The sequence below is a fragment of the Leopardus geoffroyi genome, chromosome C1 (assembly GCF_018350155.1).
Source record: "Leopardus geoffroyi isolate Oge1 chromosome C1, O.geoffroyi_Oge1_pat1.0, whole genome shotgun sequence".
NCBI lineage: Eukaryota > Metazoa > Chordata > Mammalia > Carnivora > Felidae > Leopardus > Leopardus geoffroyi.
Genome location: NC_059328.1, coordinates 97,183,873 through 97,198,516, shown reverse-complemented (window position 1 = coordinate 97,198,516; position 14,644 = coordinate 97,183,873). Strand labels below are relative to the sequence as shown.

The 14,644-nt window shown below is 37.9% G+C and overlaps 2 protein-coding genes across 18 annotated transcripts in view; both read left to right on the top strand.

Annotated features, from left to right (window-relative positions):
• Positions 1-4,657, top strand: part of RSBN1 (round spermatid basic protein 1) — a 48,221-nt gene extending 43,564 nt beyond the window's left edge. Inside the window, exon 7 of the mRNA XM_045478694.1 lies at positions 28-4,657. Coding sequence (XP_045334650.1) covers positions 28-498 — 471 coding nt within the window. The 3' untranslated portion in view covers positions 499-4,657. The remainder of the gene's footprint in view (positions 1-27) is intronic.
• Positions 4,658-6,207: 1,550 nt separating this feature from the next.
• Positions 6,208-14,644, top strand: part of PHTF1 (putative homeodomain transcription factor 1) — a 91,780-nt gene continuing 83,343 nt past the window's right edge. For 9 of the 17 annotated variants that reach the window (XR_006712623.1, XR_006712621.1, XR_006712625.1 and 6 more), the window contains exons 1-3: positions 6,612-7,155; positions 7,470-7,544; positions 8,202-8,258. Coding sequence is in view for 4 of the 17 variants with exons in the window: in XM_045478697.1 (XP_045334653.1) it covers positions 7,500-7,544; positions 8,202-8,258 (102 nt within the window). In the remaining 13 variants the exon portion in view is untranslated. Of the gene's footprint in view, positions 7,156-7,469; positions 7,545-7,924; positions 7,970-8,201; positions 8,259-14,644 lie in introns of all 17 variants that reach the window. The other 8 variants (XR_006712629.1, XR_006712628.1, XR_006712627.1 and 5 more) reach the window with 2 other exon arrangements.

Below are 14,644 nucleotides of genomic sequence, written 5' to 3'. Positions count from 1 at the left end.
CTCATGCAACTTTTCTTTTTTCTGCAGTGTGTACAGTGGGTGGATGAAGCTAAACTAAACCAAATGAGGCGGGAAGGCATTCGTTATGCTAGAATTCAGCTGTGTGACAATGATATTTACTTCATCCCTAGAAATGTCATTCATCAGTTCAAAACAGTGTCAGCAGTGTGCAGCTTAGCTTGGCATATAAGGCTTAAACAGTACCACCCTGTTGTGGAAGCCACTCAAAACACAGAAAGCGGTTCTAACATGGACTGTGATTTAACTGGAAAGCGAGAATTAGAAGTTGACTCCCAGTGTGTGAGGGTAAAAACTGAATCTGAAGAGACATGCAGAGAGATGCAGCTTTTGACGACTGCTTCATCGTCCTTCCCTTCATCAGAACTTAATCTACAGCAAGATCAGATGACTCCACCGATTCCAGTTTTAAAGGTGGAAAGTAGACTGGACTCTGACCAGCAACACAATCTACAGGAACATTCAAGCACTCCTGTGTGATATGTACATATTCAAACACATTTTTTAACTTTTTTAAATTTTGATGTGAAGTTATAGTTTTATAACTGGCTTAAGTTAAGTTTTATTGGAGAAATCTTGCCTATAATTCTATAAAGAGAAATGACATTCCACAAATGTCAAGCATATCTTTTTTACACAGATTATGCAAAGTTAAGAGTTGTATCTTATCCCGTTAGTACAGTATGTAATAGTGGGTCTGCTGCTACTTTCTGTTTTAAGGTGTGAGGTAACAATTCAATCTCTTCTTCAAATCAAACTGAGAATTCTTTGGAATAACAGATTCTTATTTGGTAAATTATTCACTTCCCTTAATTTTATCTTGCCTCGTCTCTTGCCATATTTGCTGTTTTTATGATAGAAGGTCAGATTTATGCTTTAGTACTTGTGTCTTTATGGCACAGCTTCAATTCTCTACAGTAAAAATGGCATAGGTTGCAGGAAAGTGTTCCTGCATCTTGTACGTGGGCAAGTAAGTTCCAACCATAAAGAACAGGTAGTTTCTAAGGAAAATCCAGTGGCTCTCTGGTTTCTTAACAAAAGAGAAAGCACAGCACTTTCTGATCCAAACTGTCTTTTTTTTTGTATCTGTTATTTAAAGCCCAGTGGATATTTCAATTAAAAATATCTAAAGATGAATAGTCCTTGGTCATTCATTATCCATGGTTCATTAATCTCTTCTAGAAACATGGTTAACTGTGGAAGATAATTGGGTAAAAGAGATAATGTTGACATGATACTCTATCGTTCTGCTACCTAGCATCCTCACACTTTGTGTGGATACTTTTGCTTCTTAAACTGATCATGAGTATCAAACCTAGAGAATGATATCAATCTTTCTGATGAGGCTGCCATATTTTGTGCATGAAACTTAGGAAAAACTTTTTTTGTCACTTGGCTTCAATCTTTTCATGATAAAGATCTGTTGAGACACTTTGATTCACAGTTTTAACTGGTGAATACTTGGGTTTATTTACTATTACTGTGTGTTGCTACGGTCTAATAACGATTATGGCACTAGACTTCATCCTAGAGTTTCAGGTAACCTAATGCTTAGTGCCTGAGTATTTAAAATTTTTTTTTCAAACAGGCACAGTTCATATAGCTAGTGTAGTCTTAACTTTCTATTATTTTAGAATGTTAACATGATACACATTTCACTTTCTCTTAGTTAATAATACAATAGGCCTTTTGTTCATTAAAGGAAGAGTATTCCCCACACCTAAGACCAGATTCTTGTATCTACCTGGTTATAGTGCAATTTGGAGATTTTTTTCCTGGAGGGTGAGATTTGGAATATTTACATTAACATAGGCAAAAAAAAAAAAAAAAAAAAAAAAAGATGCTGCTTTATTATGTCTGTCACCATGAAAACTTAGCTGCATCTTTTGAAATATCAAATATGAATTTTCTCTAAAATATTCTGAAATAGGCTAAATCTTATATAAATATTACTTTGTGCAATATTGTTGTGTAGTTTAAATGCATATTAGCAAAGTATAGAGGTCACTGTGTAAACCGATAGAAAAGTAACCATCAGCAAATACTGCAGTGATTAGTTAGAATCTGTATTATTCCTTATATATATGTATATGTATGTATTCTCTGTTACAAAGGATGAAGACAAATAGAGAAACATTTCAATGTAAACCATTTATGAATTGGAAGTGATGTTGGATTTAGTTATCTTTGTAAATAAGGTAATTAGAATGGTATGAAAAGTAATGTGATTATTGCAGGGGTGTTTTAAAATCTTGGGTATAAATTCTAGGGTGAATTCTAGTTTATCAAGACTAGTTTTTAAAGGGACCTGCCTTTGAGGGTGTTTTTGTTATTTTGGAGGGGGGAGGGGTTAATCACAAAAGTATGTGGATTTAGGTTTTCTCTGTTTTTGTTTTTCTGTCCAGAAGAATTTCATAGAGCTTTACTAGGCTGTGCAAAGTAGAATTCTTCTCAGGCAACATTTGCTTTTTAAAATTATCATGAAGAACAAGGTTGTTAAAGCAAAAACTTTTTTTTTTTTTTTTTAATTTTTCTTGTCTTCCAAGATCCGATTTCCCCATCTCCCACTTGCCATCCAGCAGATGCCATCTGTCATCTAAGCTGGTCATTACTAATAAACAAGGAGACTGTCTCCTGACAGCCAGCACTGTGTATAATCACTCAGGAACCAGCGGATCTGCAAAGACCTACAATCAAAAGCAAATCCCCATTTTCCTTTTCCAAAACATTCTACCCTCACCTCCAATATAAACACGTGAAAAGAGTATACAAATGTTTAAAATCATGTACTAATAAATTCATTGTATGTTAGAATTGCAATAGAATGGAGAGAGAAACATTTAGCTAGTCATGTATCTGGAAACTGAATGATGTCCTATGTGAGTATTAGATTTAATAGCATGCTTTAAAGACTGATGAATATAAAAGCTCAAGTTTTGAGTTTATTACTGCTTTCAAAGTTGTATCCTAGTTTAGTGATACAAATGATTGCAACTTTTCTAAATCTTGAAATTATTTGGTTTGGTGGAGTGAGGCATGGAGCAATCTGGCGTCTTCTGATTTGTAAAGTAGTGATGGCAGTGAAGTTGTAACTGAAATTTAAGCTGATCTTCCTTTTTGGTATATTATCTGTTGTGCCAACTCTTTGAGATTACTTGCAGAACGTGGCTGTAAGTTTGAGTATTTTGTGGAGCAGAGGGATATTTTAAAAATGTGCTTATGGAAAGGACCTGATAAATGAATATTCCTAACTTAGTAACTAGAATGATTTTATGGTATTCATAAATAAGGATAAAAGTCTTCCCCCTGCCCCAGAAGTCATTCTGTAATTACCAATATATGTTAGGAGTAGGATTATGATTCAAAGAGGTATCCCAAATTCATAAAGCAATAATAATAAAAACCTACATATTAGTTTTCCCCTCCAAATTTTTAACTCTTTAAAAATGAATCCCTAAGCTTAATTGTACTTTTAATTTGCTTATTCAGTACTTAGGATTTGTTTCACTTAACTTTATTATTTTTAATTAAAATCTTGAAAGGTGCCCTTTCCCCTTGGAGACAGTTGGAATATCAGTTGACTAACATTACAAGCTCTTGTAGGGGGAAAATGGAGCTTGTTAAATAAAATCCTTTACCAAACCTTAGGAAAAGATGTCTTGCAACATCTTGCATCAGTCTTAATAGGCATAAAGTTCACACTTAATGCCTGGAGAAACTTTTGCTTATTGCCTTTCCCTCTATAAATAGTGTCTAGAATGAAAACTAATTTAGAAACAAGACTCAAAGATTCAAGAAAACCCTTAGTGAATATATTCTTGATCATTAATATTAGCCCATTATATTTTCATCTGTATTTGCCATTAAAAATTTATTTGCATTTATACTTTTAGGATAATTGAGTTTGTGTCTTTCTAATAAATCTATTTTATCATTGCTACAGGTTAAAAAAAAGAGCCTTTCACTAGTACATGGCAGAAGTTCATATTTCTGCTAAGTTTTTTTTTTTTTTTAAACAAGTGTAGCTGTATTTATTGGTCATGCAGTAAGTAGAGGAAATGTACAAGACAAATGTTTTTCTTTACCACATAAGGGACCTATGCTCATCCTGAAAGTTTGTTGCTTTAAAAGCAAGTATCTCCATAAATATTATGGCCTTCCATTTTCTTCATAAATTTTTTATGATCCACTTGTGCATGTAGTTGAGACCACTGTCTCTTAATATAGCACTTTTCAATTCTCTAAAGAAATACTTATGTACTACTTCTATCACATGTTGTAAATTTTCATGTAATAGTGTTTTCTGTGACTAAACTCCATTTTGATTGGCAGCTAAGACTTTTTTTCCTGTGGCTTTAATTTATCTAAGAGGTCTTTGCATATAGATGAAATGTATAATTTGCCTGGCGGACTATTTGCGTTGTGTGGCCTTAGTTTGTTTATTGACATTAACGAGTGTTTTAAAAAGGTTTTTAATGAATAGTCTTAAATCTAAATTTGTGTGAATAATAATCCTTTTAACACAGTGCTTTTTTGTAGCTGTCTAAGTGTGTTAAATTGTTAAGCTATTTCTTTGTAAAATAGGACAATGGAATGCATAGAGGTTTTTTTTTTCCCTGTAAAGTATTTTTTTAATAAACAAAAGTCTGATTTGTCCTTTACTTATGTTTCATGAGAAAATGAATAGTACGTGTGAATTCTAGATACCTGAAACCTGTTTTTAAAGTATTAATCCTCCCACCTTCTTATGTCCCCATTAGTTTCTAGTATTTTAGAAAAAATCTTGTGACCTTCCTAAAAGAAAAGGTCATAGATAATGAGAAAATGCCGTCACATTGAGGTGCAGCTAGTTTGGGAGAAGAAAAGCTACACTTGGCATTTGTGGTAGTTGTGCCTTCTGATGCTTAAATTGGGTTTTTATCTACTTGAGGACAGCCAAATTGTTCATCTGGCTATGCCCGTATTTTTCAAAGTACATGCATGCAGTGTTAATGAAGATGGTGAGCAGACATTTTGGACATCGTTGATGTATTAAGTGATACAATGCAGTGGATCCTCTTCCTCCAGATTTTGTGTGAACTTCTTTTTGAAATACTTGTCCTAAGCCCTGATAGACCTTGGTTGGGAAGGGAACTAATGGTTTTTCAGTAAGTGCTGTGGGCCATTTAATATTCACAGCCTTTAGTATTTACTAGGTAGATAACAAATACAGGTGAGAAAACAGGCTTGTTAGGTTGAATAAATTGCCGAAGATCACACAGTGCTTTAATTGGAACAGGGATTTGAATGCAGTTCTTGGTTTAAAGCCTATGCAGTGTTCAGTGGCAGTCTTAGCACTGAAAAGTTTGTAAGATGATTTGCCCCTTCCTACTATTCCCTAATGCAACTTCAGTTCTTTCATGAATTCCCCAAAAAGTCTCTGTGCGCTAAGCAACGAAGTAAAATGTTTTTGTTATTAATGTAATTTAGAACTTAAATATTTAGATAAAGACGACTTTCTCATTTGTCACTTTTTTTTTTTTTTTTTAAAGTTGGCCATTTGTTCCGAAACCCAGCAGAATTATGTTTAAGAAAGGGGGAAAGCTGTCAGGAAACAAACCAGAAAGGGAACCACAGCCTATGGCGTGCCATATAAAAATCAAGCCTGGATGAAATAATTTTTAATTAGTTCTGTAGGAGTTACTTATACTTTTTAGTGGATTTTCCGTAGCAGTAGAATGGGATAACTTCACCTTACCCCGATTTAATAGGCAAGAAATGTTTGTAAAACATTTAGAACTTCACTTCTCAGGCTTTCTGAAGTGGTAGCCGATGTGACCATTATCTGTCATTAGCTTTACCTGACTGCTGGGGCAAGCAAGGACACTGCTTCAAGTGGGGTGGGAACGGCCGTTAGGGGTCAGTGTTCCACTAATGGCCAAAAAGCCCTGCACTATAGAGGAGGAAAGCAGCTCAAAACCTTAGGAAGGTATCCTTAGATACTCCTTTTAGCGCGCAGCCATTCCTTTCTCCTGACCCCTATCAGCCTGCTCGAACTCTTAGCCTAGAGACAGTTCTTCCCGCCGCCACCCTCCCCTACCCTAATTTGGGAAACGTGCCCTGGAACTGCGCCAAGCCTTGGCCCTCCTCTTCCCTCAGTCTCGAGCACCCGCAAAGTTTAAATCTCAGAGCTGCTGAGAGTTAAGGGTGACAAGCAGCCCACCGCGCCCTTCGTCCGGCGACGGCGTAAATGCAAGAAAACTGCGTTCATCCAGCCCAGACTGAGAACCTATGTGCCAGGCTCCTGCCAGGCTCCAACCGCACTGAGCCCACAGCCCTTTAGGGAAGACCGACAGTAAATAATGGAGCACAAAGAAACCTGTAAGACAAAGAGAAGTGTTACAAAGGCATGAACGGGCAGCTCTTAGGACATTTGGACCGACCTCCTTCAGGTCGACGTCTGGGCAAGTCGTTTCTCAGGAAGTGACCTGAAGCGTGATCTGAGGGGTCGTGTGGCTCCCCAGCCCCTGCGTCCGGGAGCCCGGCGGAGGCTCCGGGGGCCAGGCCCGGGCGGGGGCGGAGCCACTTTCGTGCAAAACCCGGAAAGCGGAAGCCGCAGCGGGGCCGCACAGTGGTCTGCGGCGCTGCCCTCGCCCAGCTCGCGGCCGGCTGAGTCACGGCCCGCCCGCCAGCCGGGCCTCGCAGGACGCCCGCCCGCCCGCCCTTCGCCCCGCAGCGGCTGCCTCCCGCGCCGGGGTGGGGGGGCCCTCAGCCCCGCACCCGAAGAGCCGGGCGCCGAGCCTCCGGCCGTTGCCGCAGTCCCTGGCGGCCAGCGAAGCCCTCCTTCACGTCTCATCCCCGTCCTTTCCCAGTTGATTCCTGGCTTATTTGGGGGTCGGTCCGGTGACCCTGAAGGTCGCGCTTGGAGGGCGCCGGGGCTGCGGCAGCAGACTGCCCTCCTCCCGGCGCGGGCTGCCGGCTGCCCCCTAGGCCCGCGCGGCCGCCGCGGTCTCCATGGTAACGGCCGCGCCGGCGTCTCCGCCCCGGGGGGAAGATGAGGCCTGCGGCGCCCGCCGCCTCTCCCCCGGCCTCATGGCGGGCCCGGGGCCACTGAGGAGGAAGGTCCCGGCCGCCGGACTGCGGGGCAGCGGGCACCAGGTGAGAGCCGGACGCCGGGGAGCGGAGGAGGGGGTGCGGGCCAACTCCAGCCACCTGCCCTCCCCTCCCCTCCCCTCCCCTGCAGCCTTGAACACACTCGCACCAAATATCGCAGAGACGCTTCTCCCGGCGCCACTGCACCAGAGGTTTTTGGTTTGCTTCTGTTTTTGTCTTTTTTTCCTGGCAACCAGCCGGAGAAGGAGACAGTCAGCAGCTCATGGAGACGCCGAGAGAAGCGATTTTTGAGTTCTACCCAAACTGGGAGAGTACCTTTCAGCAACCGGACTCACCGACTGCTTTTCCTTCATTTTCAGTGAAATCCCATTCTCTGGCTGGAGACACAGATGGCCTCAAATGAGAGAGATGCTATATCGTGGTACCAAAAGAAGGTAATATCAACCTTTTTTTTTTTTTTTTATTTGTAAAGCAGACTTCCTGCAAAATGCCCCCGCAAAGAATCCCCCGTTAGCTTTCCCTAAGCTCGGTAGTGCCGGCAATTCCTGCACGGTGTCTCTCTCCCAACATCAACGGACAAACCGAGGCGCAAGGTCATTAGGTCTTTTAGGCTCTGTTCCCGATCCCCGAATAGGACTCTCAAGTCCCCTCCCTTCTCCAGGCCGCATACACCGTGCCCCAGCAACGCTCTGAAAGTTTGCTTCTGATCAAACTGCTGTGTTTTTTTTAGACGTGAAACTTGTATCTTCACAGCTCAGATTGGTACTGGCAACAGTCTTACTGAGCTGTCCGTTACCTTTTTATTCCTCTCTAGTTTTCCTACTGATGTTTTCCTTAAGAAGTGGAAATATCTTGTAAGGTAATGCTTAATTTGAAATATTTTGGACAGTACTTTTTAACTTACTTTTCGATCCAGCTACTTTAGACTTTTGAGTGCAACAGTCCTTTAAATAACTTACTCTAACCTCTGAGAAGCGTAAACATTCCCCAGATACTGTATTGATGCTTAGTAGTTTCGTGACTTTTGTGACATTTGACCTAAATAACAGGATTTCCTTTGCATCATTCAAATAGCCTGCTCCCTATTTCAGATTGGAGCATATGATCAGCAGATATGGGAAAAGTCAATCGAACAGACTCAGATTAAGGTAAATTGATTTCTTTGATTCTAGCTTTGTTTTACTGAATTAATGTGGAGAGTGGTTTGCACTTTTTATAAAATCTGCGCTTATCCACCAAGTCTGGCATTCTTTATTCTTTGAAGTCTATAAGGAAGACAAAACACTGCAAGCAGAATGATAAATGACAGTTGACATTTGACCTCAATATCAGGGAAATAGGAGTGTGGTTGGTCTGTGATGAATTAGAAAGCAAATGTCCCCTACAAAGGGGGCTGTGGCTGCTTAACTCTGGTCAGTTTTATTCTGTGGCAATGCAGGCCAAGGCCTGCCAGAGCCTCAGGAAGATGCTTTTTTATGCGAAATATCCAGACTTTTTTCAGAGCATCTTCCCTCCCCCTGCCTTTCCGCCTCCTCCTCCACTTCCTCTTCCACCGCCTTCTCCCTCTTCTTCCTTTCTTTCTCCTTTTTCTCTTCCCGTGCAAGCCACATCACATCCATTTGTGGCCTGAATCACTTTTTCAATTACTGGTTTAGAGTGTGGTCTTAAGTTTTTCAGGTTCTTAAACTTTTTTCTACCCTGCTCTTAGAACTGAGCAGATTCATGGGGTTATTTCATGTTAACCAACCAAAAACTGATGTGTGATTCAGAATGCCAGTTTATTAACTTATAATAGGGGAGGGGAGGGGAGGGTTAAATAATCTAATGCTCCAGAGTCAGGGTTGTGGTGTCAGTATGTACTGGGACAGGTGGGAGGTTGGTGCAAATTAGTCATGGGAGGGTTGCTTGGTAGCCAAATGTTATTGAATAGTCTTGAGAGATGTGGAAAAGCCTAAAGACCATCCCAGCCCCTAAAAGAATGTCTCTCCCTATTGACTTTAATACTTAGATCTACAGATCCAGGGTCTTACTTCCTTGGAAAGTGCTGAATGATGGCTGGCAGATTCTTCTTTTTGGACCTTGCTATTTTAAACATTTGTTGCAGATCTTTTATTAATACTTAAAAAAAATACGTGTATGTGTGGGTGTAATACAATTTAATAGTTTTGTTTATCTATAAGTCACATTGATTGGCCTGGGATGTTTAAATCTCTGGTGAAATACATTTAAACAATACTTGTAGGGTGCATAACAGGCCAGTCAACTACAAAGCTGTTAGAACTACATGGTACATGGCAAACTTTTACAGTTTTGTGCTGTCCTTGATTTTTTTTTTTTTTTTATATTAAAGGGACATGGGGAAGGATGAATAAACTCCCACATTATATTTTGTAATTCTCTAAAATCCTGGCCTGTTAGCCTTTTGTGAGTTGCTGTAAAGTACTGATAGTAAGATGTAATGAAAAGAGCACAGAACTGGGAGCGAGATCCTCTTTCAGTGATCTCTAGCCTTGTGATCTTGAACAGCGCTGTAGTGTCTCTGGGTTTTGGTTTCTGTATCATTAAAGAGATTTTATTGACTGCCTTCCCCTACCCAACTAAAGATTTTCTCAACTCTCATTTCCGTGCCATTTTATGCAGACCTTCCTTTTAGTATACCAAATCAAAAGTATTTGTTAACCTGTGCATCTTCATAGGCCTCAAGGCAGGAATTGGGTTTGCATCCCATTTTTAGAACCTCTTGATTCTTACTAGGACCTCAGTATCTGTTGCTCAGTTTAATTAACGCTATCTATTATATATGTTTTTATTCATTGTTCTGTCACAAGGTAATCTACCTAACAACTCCCTAATGTATACTTTTAATTTAGCAGCAGTGGAAAGGATCAAATTAAAGACAACTCTAAAAATTTACTAAGCTAATGTACCAACATGTTCTAGGCTTTGAGAGTACAGTCAACAAGATATATATGAATTTCACAGTCTAGTGGTGGTGGGAGAAGAGCCAAGGTATCTTTTCAAATATGTTTTAGTCTCAGACAAAAATGGACCAAAATATAGGACACAAAGTATTTAATGCAATTTAAAAATAGATTACACAAATATAAATATTTTTGACAAAAAAATTAAAAAAAGAAAATTAAATAATAATAACATCAGATCACAGTACAATAAAATTCGAAATTACACAATACAAGTATAATTCAAGAGGCAAGAATGTACAATAGGGAAAAGGCAGTCTCTTCAACAAATGGTCTGGGAAAACTGAACAGCTACATGCAAAAGAATGAAATTGGACTATTTTCTTATACACAAAAATGAACTCAAAATGCATTAAAGACCTGAATGTGAGACCTGAGAACGTAAGACTCCTAGAAGAAAACATAGCCAGTAATTTCTTTGGCATTGCCCTTAGAAATTCTAGACCTGTCTCCTCAGGCAAGGGAAACAAAAACAAATTTAAACGATTGAATCAACATCAAAATAAAAGACTTTTACACAGCAAAGGAAACCATCAACAAAACAAAAAGGCAATCTGCTCAATGGGAGAAGATATTTGCAAATGATCTATCCAATAGGGGTTAACGTCCAAAGAACTCTTACAAGTCAAGACCAAAGAAGCAAGTAATTGATTAAAAATGGGCAGAGGATCTGAAAAGACACTTTTCCAAAGAGGACATAAAAGTGGCCAACAGAAGCATGAACAGAAGCTTAACATTTCACCAGGAAGATGCAAATCCAAGCCACAGTGAGATACCACCTCACACCAGTCAGAATGGCTAAAATAAAAAACACAAGACCCAGCAAGTACTGATGAAGATATAGAGAAAAAGGAACCTCGTTCACTGTTGATAGGAATGTAAATTGGTGTGGCCACTGTGGAAAACAGTATGCAGGTTGCTCAAAAAATTAAAAATAGAATCACTACATAATCCAGTAATTTCACTACTGGGTATTTACCCAAAGAAAACAAAAACATTAATTTGAAAAATTGCATGCACCCTTGTGTTTATTGAAGCACCACTGACAATAGCCAAGATATAGAAGCAACCTAAATGTCCATCAATAGATGAATGGATTATATATATATATATATAGTGGATGGTCCAAGGTGGATGGACCTGGAGAGTATAATGCTAAGTGAAATGAGTCAGAAAAAGAAAGACAAATACCACATGATTTCACTCATGTGGATTTTAGAAACAAAAAAGGAGACCAAAGAGACTCTTAAATACAGAGAACAAACTGGTAGTTGCCTGCCAGAGGGGAGGTGGGTGGCAGATGGGTGAAATAGATCAAGGGGATTAAGAGGATGCTTAGTGTGATAAGTAACATACAGAATTGTTGAATTATTACATTGTAACCCGAAACTGTATGTTAATTATACCTCAATGAAAAAGTAGTAAAACAGATTAAAAGGTTATTACCACTGAAAAGAGAAAACTTTGCAAATGTGGGAACATGGCAATAAAAATAGTGATTATTTCAGTTAAAAAAAACTTCAAAATCATAGAAGATGTAAATTAAAAAAAATCTTAACTTGGGTTATGAAAAGTGTATGAACTCTTCCGCAAACGTTTTCTGAGCTACTGTGTTTAAGGATTTTGCTAGGTGCTGAGCATAAGAGGAAAAGTACTTATGAACAGAAGTATAGTATTTGTTTAAGAGAAGAGCAAGTAGCCCTATCTGATTGGAGTATAAGGTATCTAGATGAGATGATAGGCCATAAATCAGTTTGGAGCTGACTTGAATGCTTTACTAAGAAATTTTCATACTATTCTGTAGAAAACGGAAAATTTTTCATAGTTTTCGAATAGAGGAGCCACATCGTGTTTGTGTTTTTGAAGAATAGACATTACAACAAAATCTATGGAATGTTTCTGAAGTAATACTTGATAAAATTATATCACTCTAAAAATGTATATATGAACAAAAAAATATGTCTAGATTGACTAGGAAGAGCTATAGAGATTCAAGTTAAAATATGAAGAATCTAGAGAAACAAAACAGTAATTCCAAGAAGGGAAAGAAATACCAAAAATAAAACTAAGGCAGTCATTATGTATTCTTCAATTGCTAAATATTTGTTGAGCACCTACCTACCATATGTCAGGTGGTAGACTAGGTACTAATGTCTACATAATGATGAGCAAAAACACTCAGTATTTTTCTTTGCATGGAGCTTAAAGTGGGAGAGGAACAATAAAAATCCTCTTAGTGAATAAAAATTTGTAATAAAGGCTAAGAAGGACAGCTGTTCTTTACAAACTATTATACTTACGACAAGGGAAATGGACTTAGTCAAGGTGGTGAGAGAAGCCTTCGCTAAGGAATTGATACTTCAAATGAGATCTGAAGGATGAATAGCAATTAAGTCAAGAACAGATATACTACAGAAACCTACAGAAACTCTTTCAGAAAACAGGAGGAAGTACACTTCCCAACTCATTTTATGAGCCCGGTATTATCCTGATTCTAAAGCCAGACAAAGACATCACAAGAAAATTCATTGTGAACGTAGGTGTGAAATATTTAAGAAAAGATTAGCAAACCAAATTCAACAACATATAAAATGGACTATCTACTGGGACCAAGTGGGGTTTATCCTAGGAATGAACATCGGTTTAACATTTGAAAATAAATTAATATACCATATTAATTGAATAAAGGACAAAAATGCATGATCTCATTAGAGACAGAAAAAGCATTGGACAGAATTTAATGCCCATTAACAATAAACTAGAAATAAAAAGTAATTTCCTCTAAAAAAAAAAAAAAAAAAGTAATTTGCTCCTAAAATCAGGAACAAAGCAAGGAAGTCTGCTCTCACCACAGCTATTTAACATTGCTAACCAGTGCTTTAAGGGAAGGAAAAGAAATAAAAAGCATTGAGATAGAAAAGAAAAAATTGCCTTCATTCCTGATATGTTCCCATATTTAGAAAATCCTAAGGCACCTACAAAAAATTACTAACATTAGCAAATTAGTATAGCAAGGTCTTTAGAATCCAGGTCAATAAACAGAAGTCATGTATTTTTAAAAACCAGCAATGACTAATCCAAAAGTGAAATTAAGAAAAGGATTCATTCAAATAGCTAAAAAAGAATACAGTACTTAGGAATAAGTTTAACACAGAAAGTATAAGACCTGTCCACTGAAAACTACAAAACATTGCTAAGAGAAATTAAAGATCTAAATAAATAGAGTAACATTTCACGTTCATGATCTGAAAGACTCAATATTGTTAAGTTTATTGTTAAGGTGGAAATTCTCTGCAAATGCGTCTACAGATTCAATATAATCCTTTCAAAATTCCAATAGCCTTTTTTTTCTTTTTTGGTAGAAATTGATGAGCTAAGTCTAAAATCGATAAAGAATGCAGAAGTCTTAGAATATTCAAAACAAGTTTAAAAATACGAAAGACTTGGAGTACTTACATTACTGGATCTCAAAATTTACTATAAAGCTATAGTAATCCAGGAAATATAGTATTGGCATGAGTAATAGATCAATGCAACAGGATAGAGTATCTAGAAATAAATCCTTATGGTTTTGATAAGTTGGTTTTTGACAAAGATGCCAAAGCATTTCAAGGGAGAAATGATAGTGTTGTCAACAAATTGCACTGGAACAATTGGATATCCACATGTATAAAAATGAGCTTTGATTTTTACCTCACATCAGACACAAAAACCAATTAAAATGGACCATACGCTTAACTGTAAAAACTAAAGTATAGATTTTCTAGAAGAAAAGATAGAAGATCTTTGTGACCTTGGAATAGGACAGATTTCTTAAAAACATATCTATAAAGGAAAGATTGATAAGTTGGGCTTCATAAAAATTTTAAATTTATCTTCAGAATATCCCACTGAAAAATGAAAGCGAGCCATATGCTGGGAGAAAATATTATACATATATATAACGTGCGTGTGTGTGTGTGTGTATATATAATACAGTGTTTGTATAATATATAAAGAACTCTTACAACTCAGTAAGAAAACAACTCAACAAAAAGCCAATATAAAAATGGGCAAAATACTTGAGTAGATATTTCACCAAAGAAAGCATATGAATGGTTAATGAGCACAAGAAAAGATGCTCAACATTATTAGTCATTAGGGAAGTACAAATTAAAACCATAGGGAGATACTACCATTAACTTGTTAGACTGGCATGCAGGAATTAGAATGCTTATACAATGCTGGTGGAAATGGAAAGTGGAAAATAGTTTGGTGGTTTCTTAAAAAATTAAACCTGTACTTCACATATGACCTAGCATTTCCATTTCCACTCCTGGGGATCTATCCAGGAAAAATAAAAACGAGCACATGCAAATGTTCATAGCAGTACTGTTCATAATCGCCAAAAGCTAGAAAAAAGTCCAAATGTCTATCAATTGGTAGGTGGATAAACAAATGTGTTATAGCTATGCAATGGGATACAACTCAGTTAAAACTATTAATATAGGGAAGCCTGGGTGGCTTAGTTGGTTAAGTGTCATGGTTTGTGAGATCGAGCCCAGCGTAGGCTT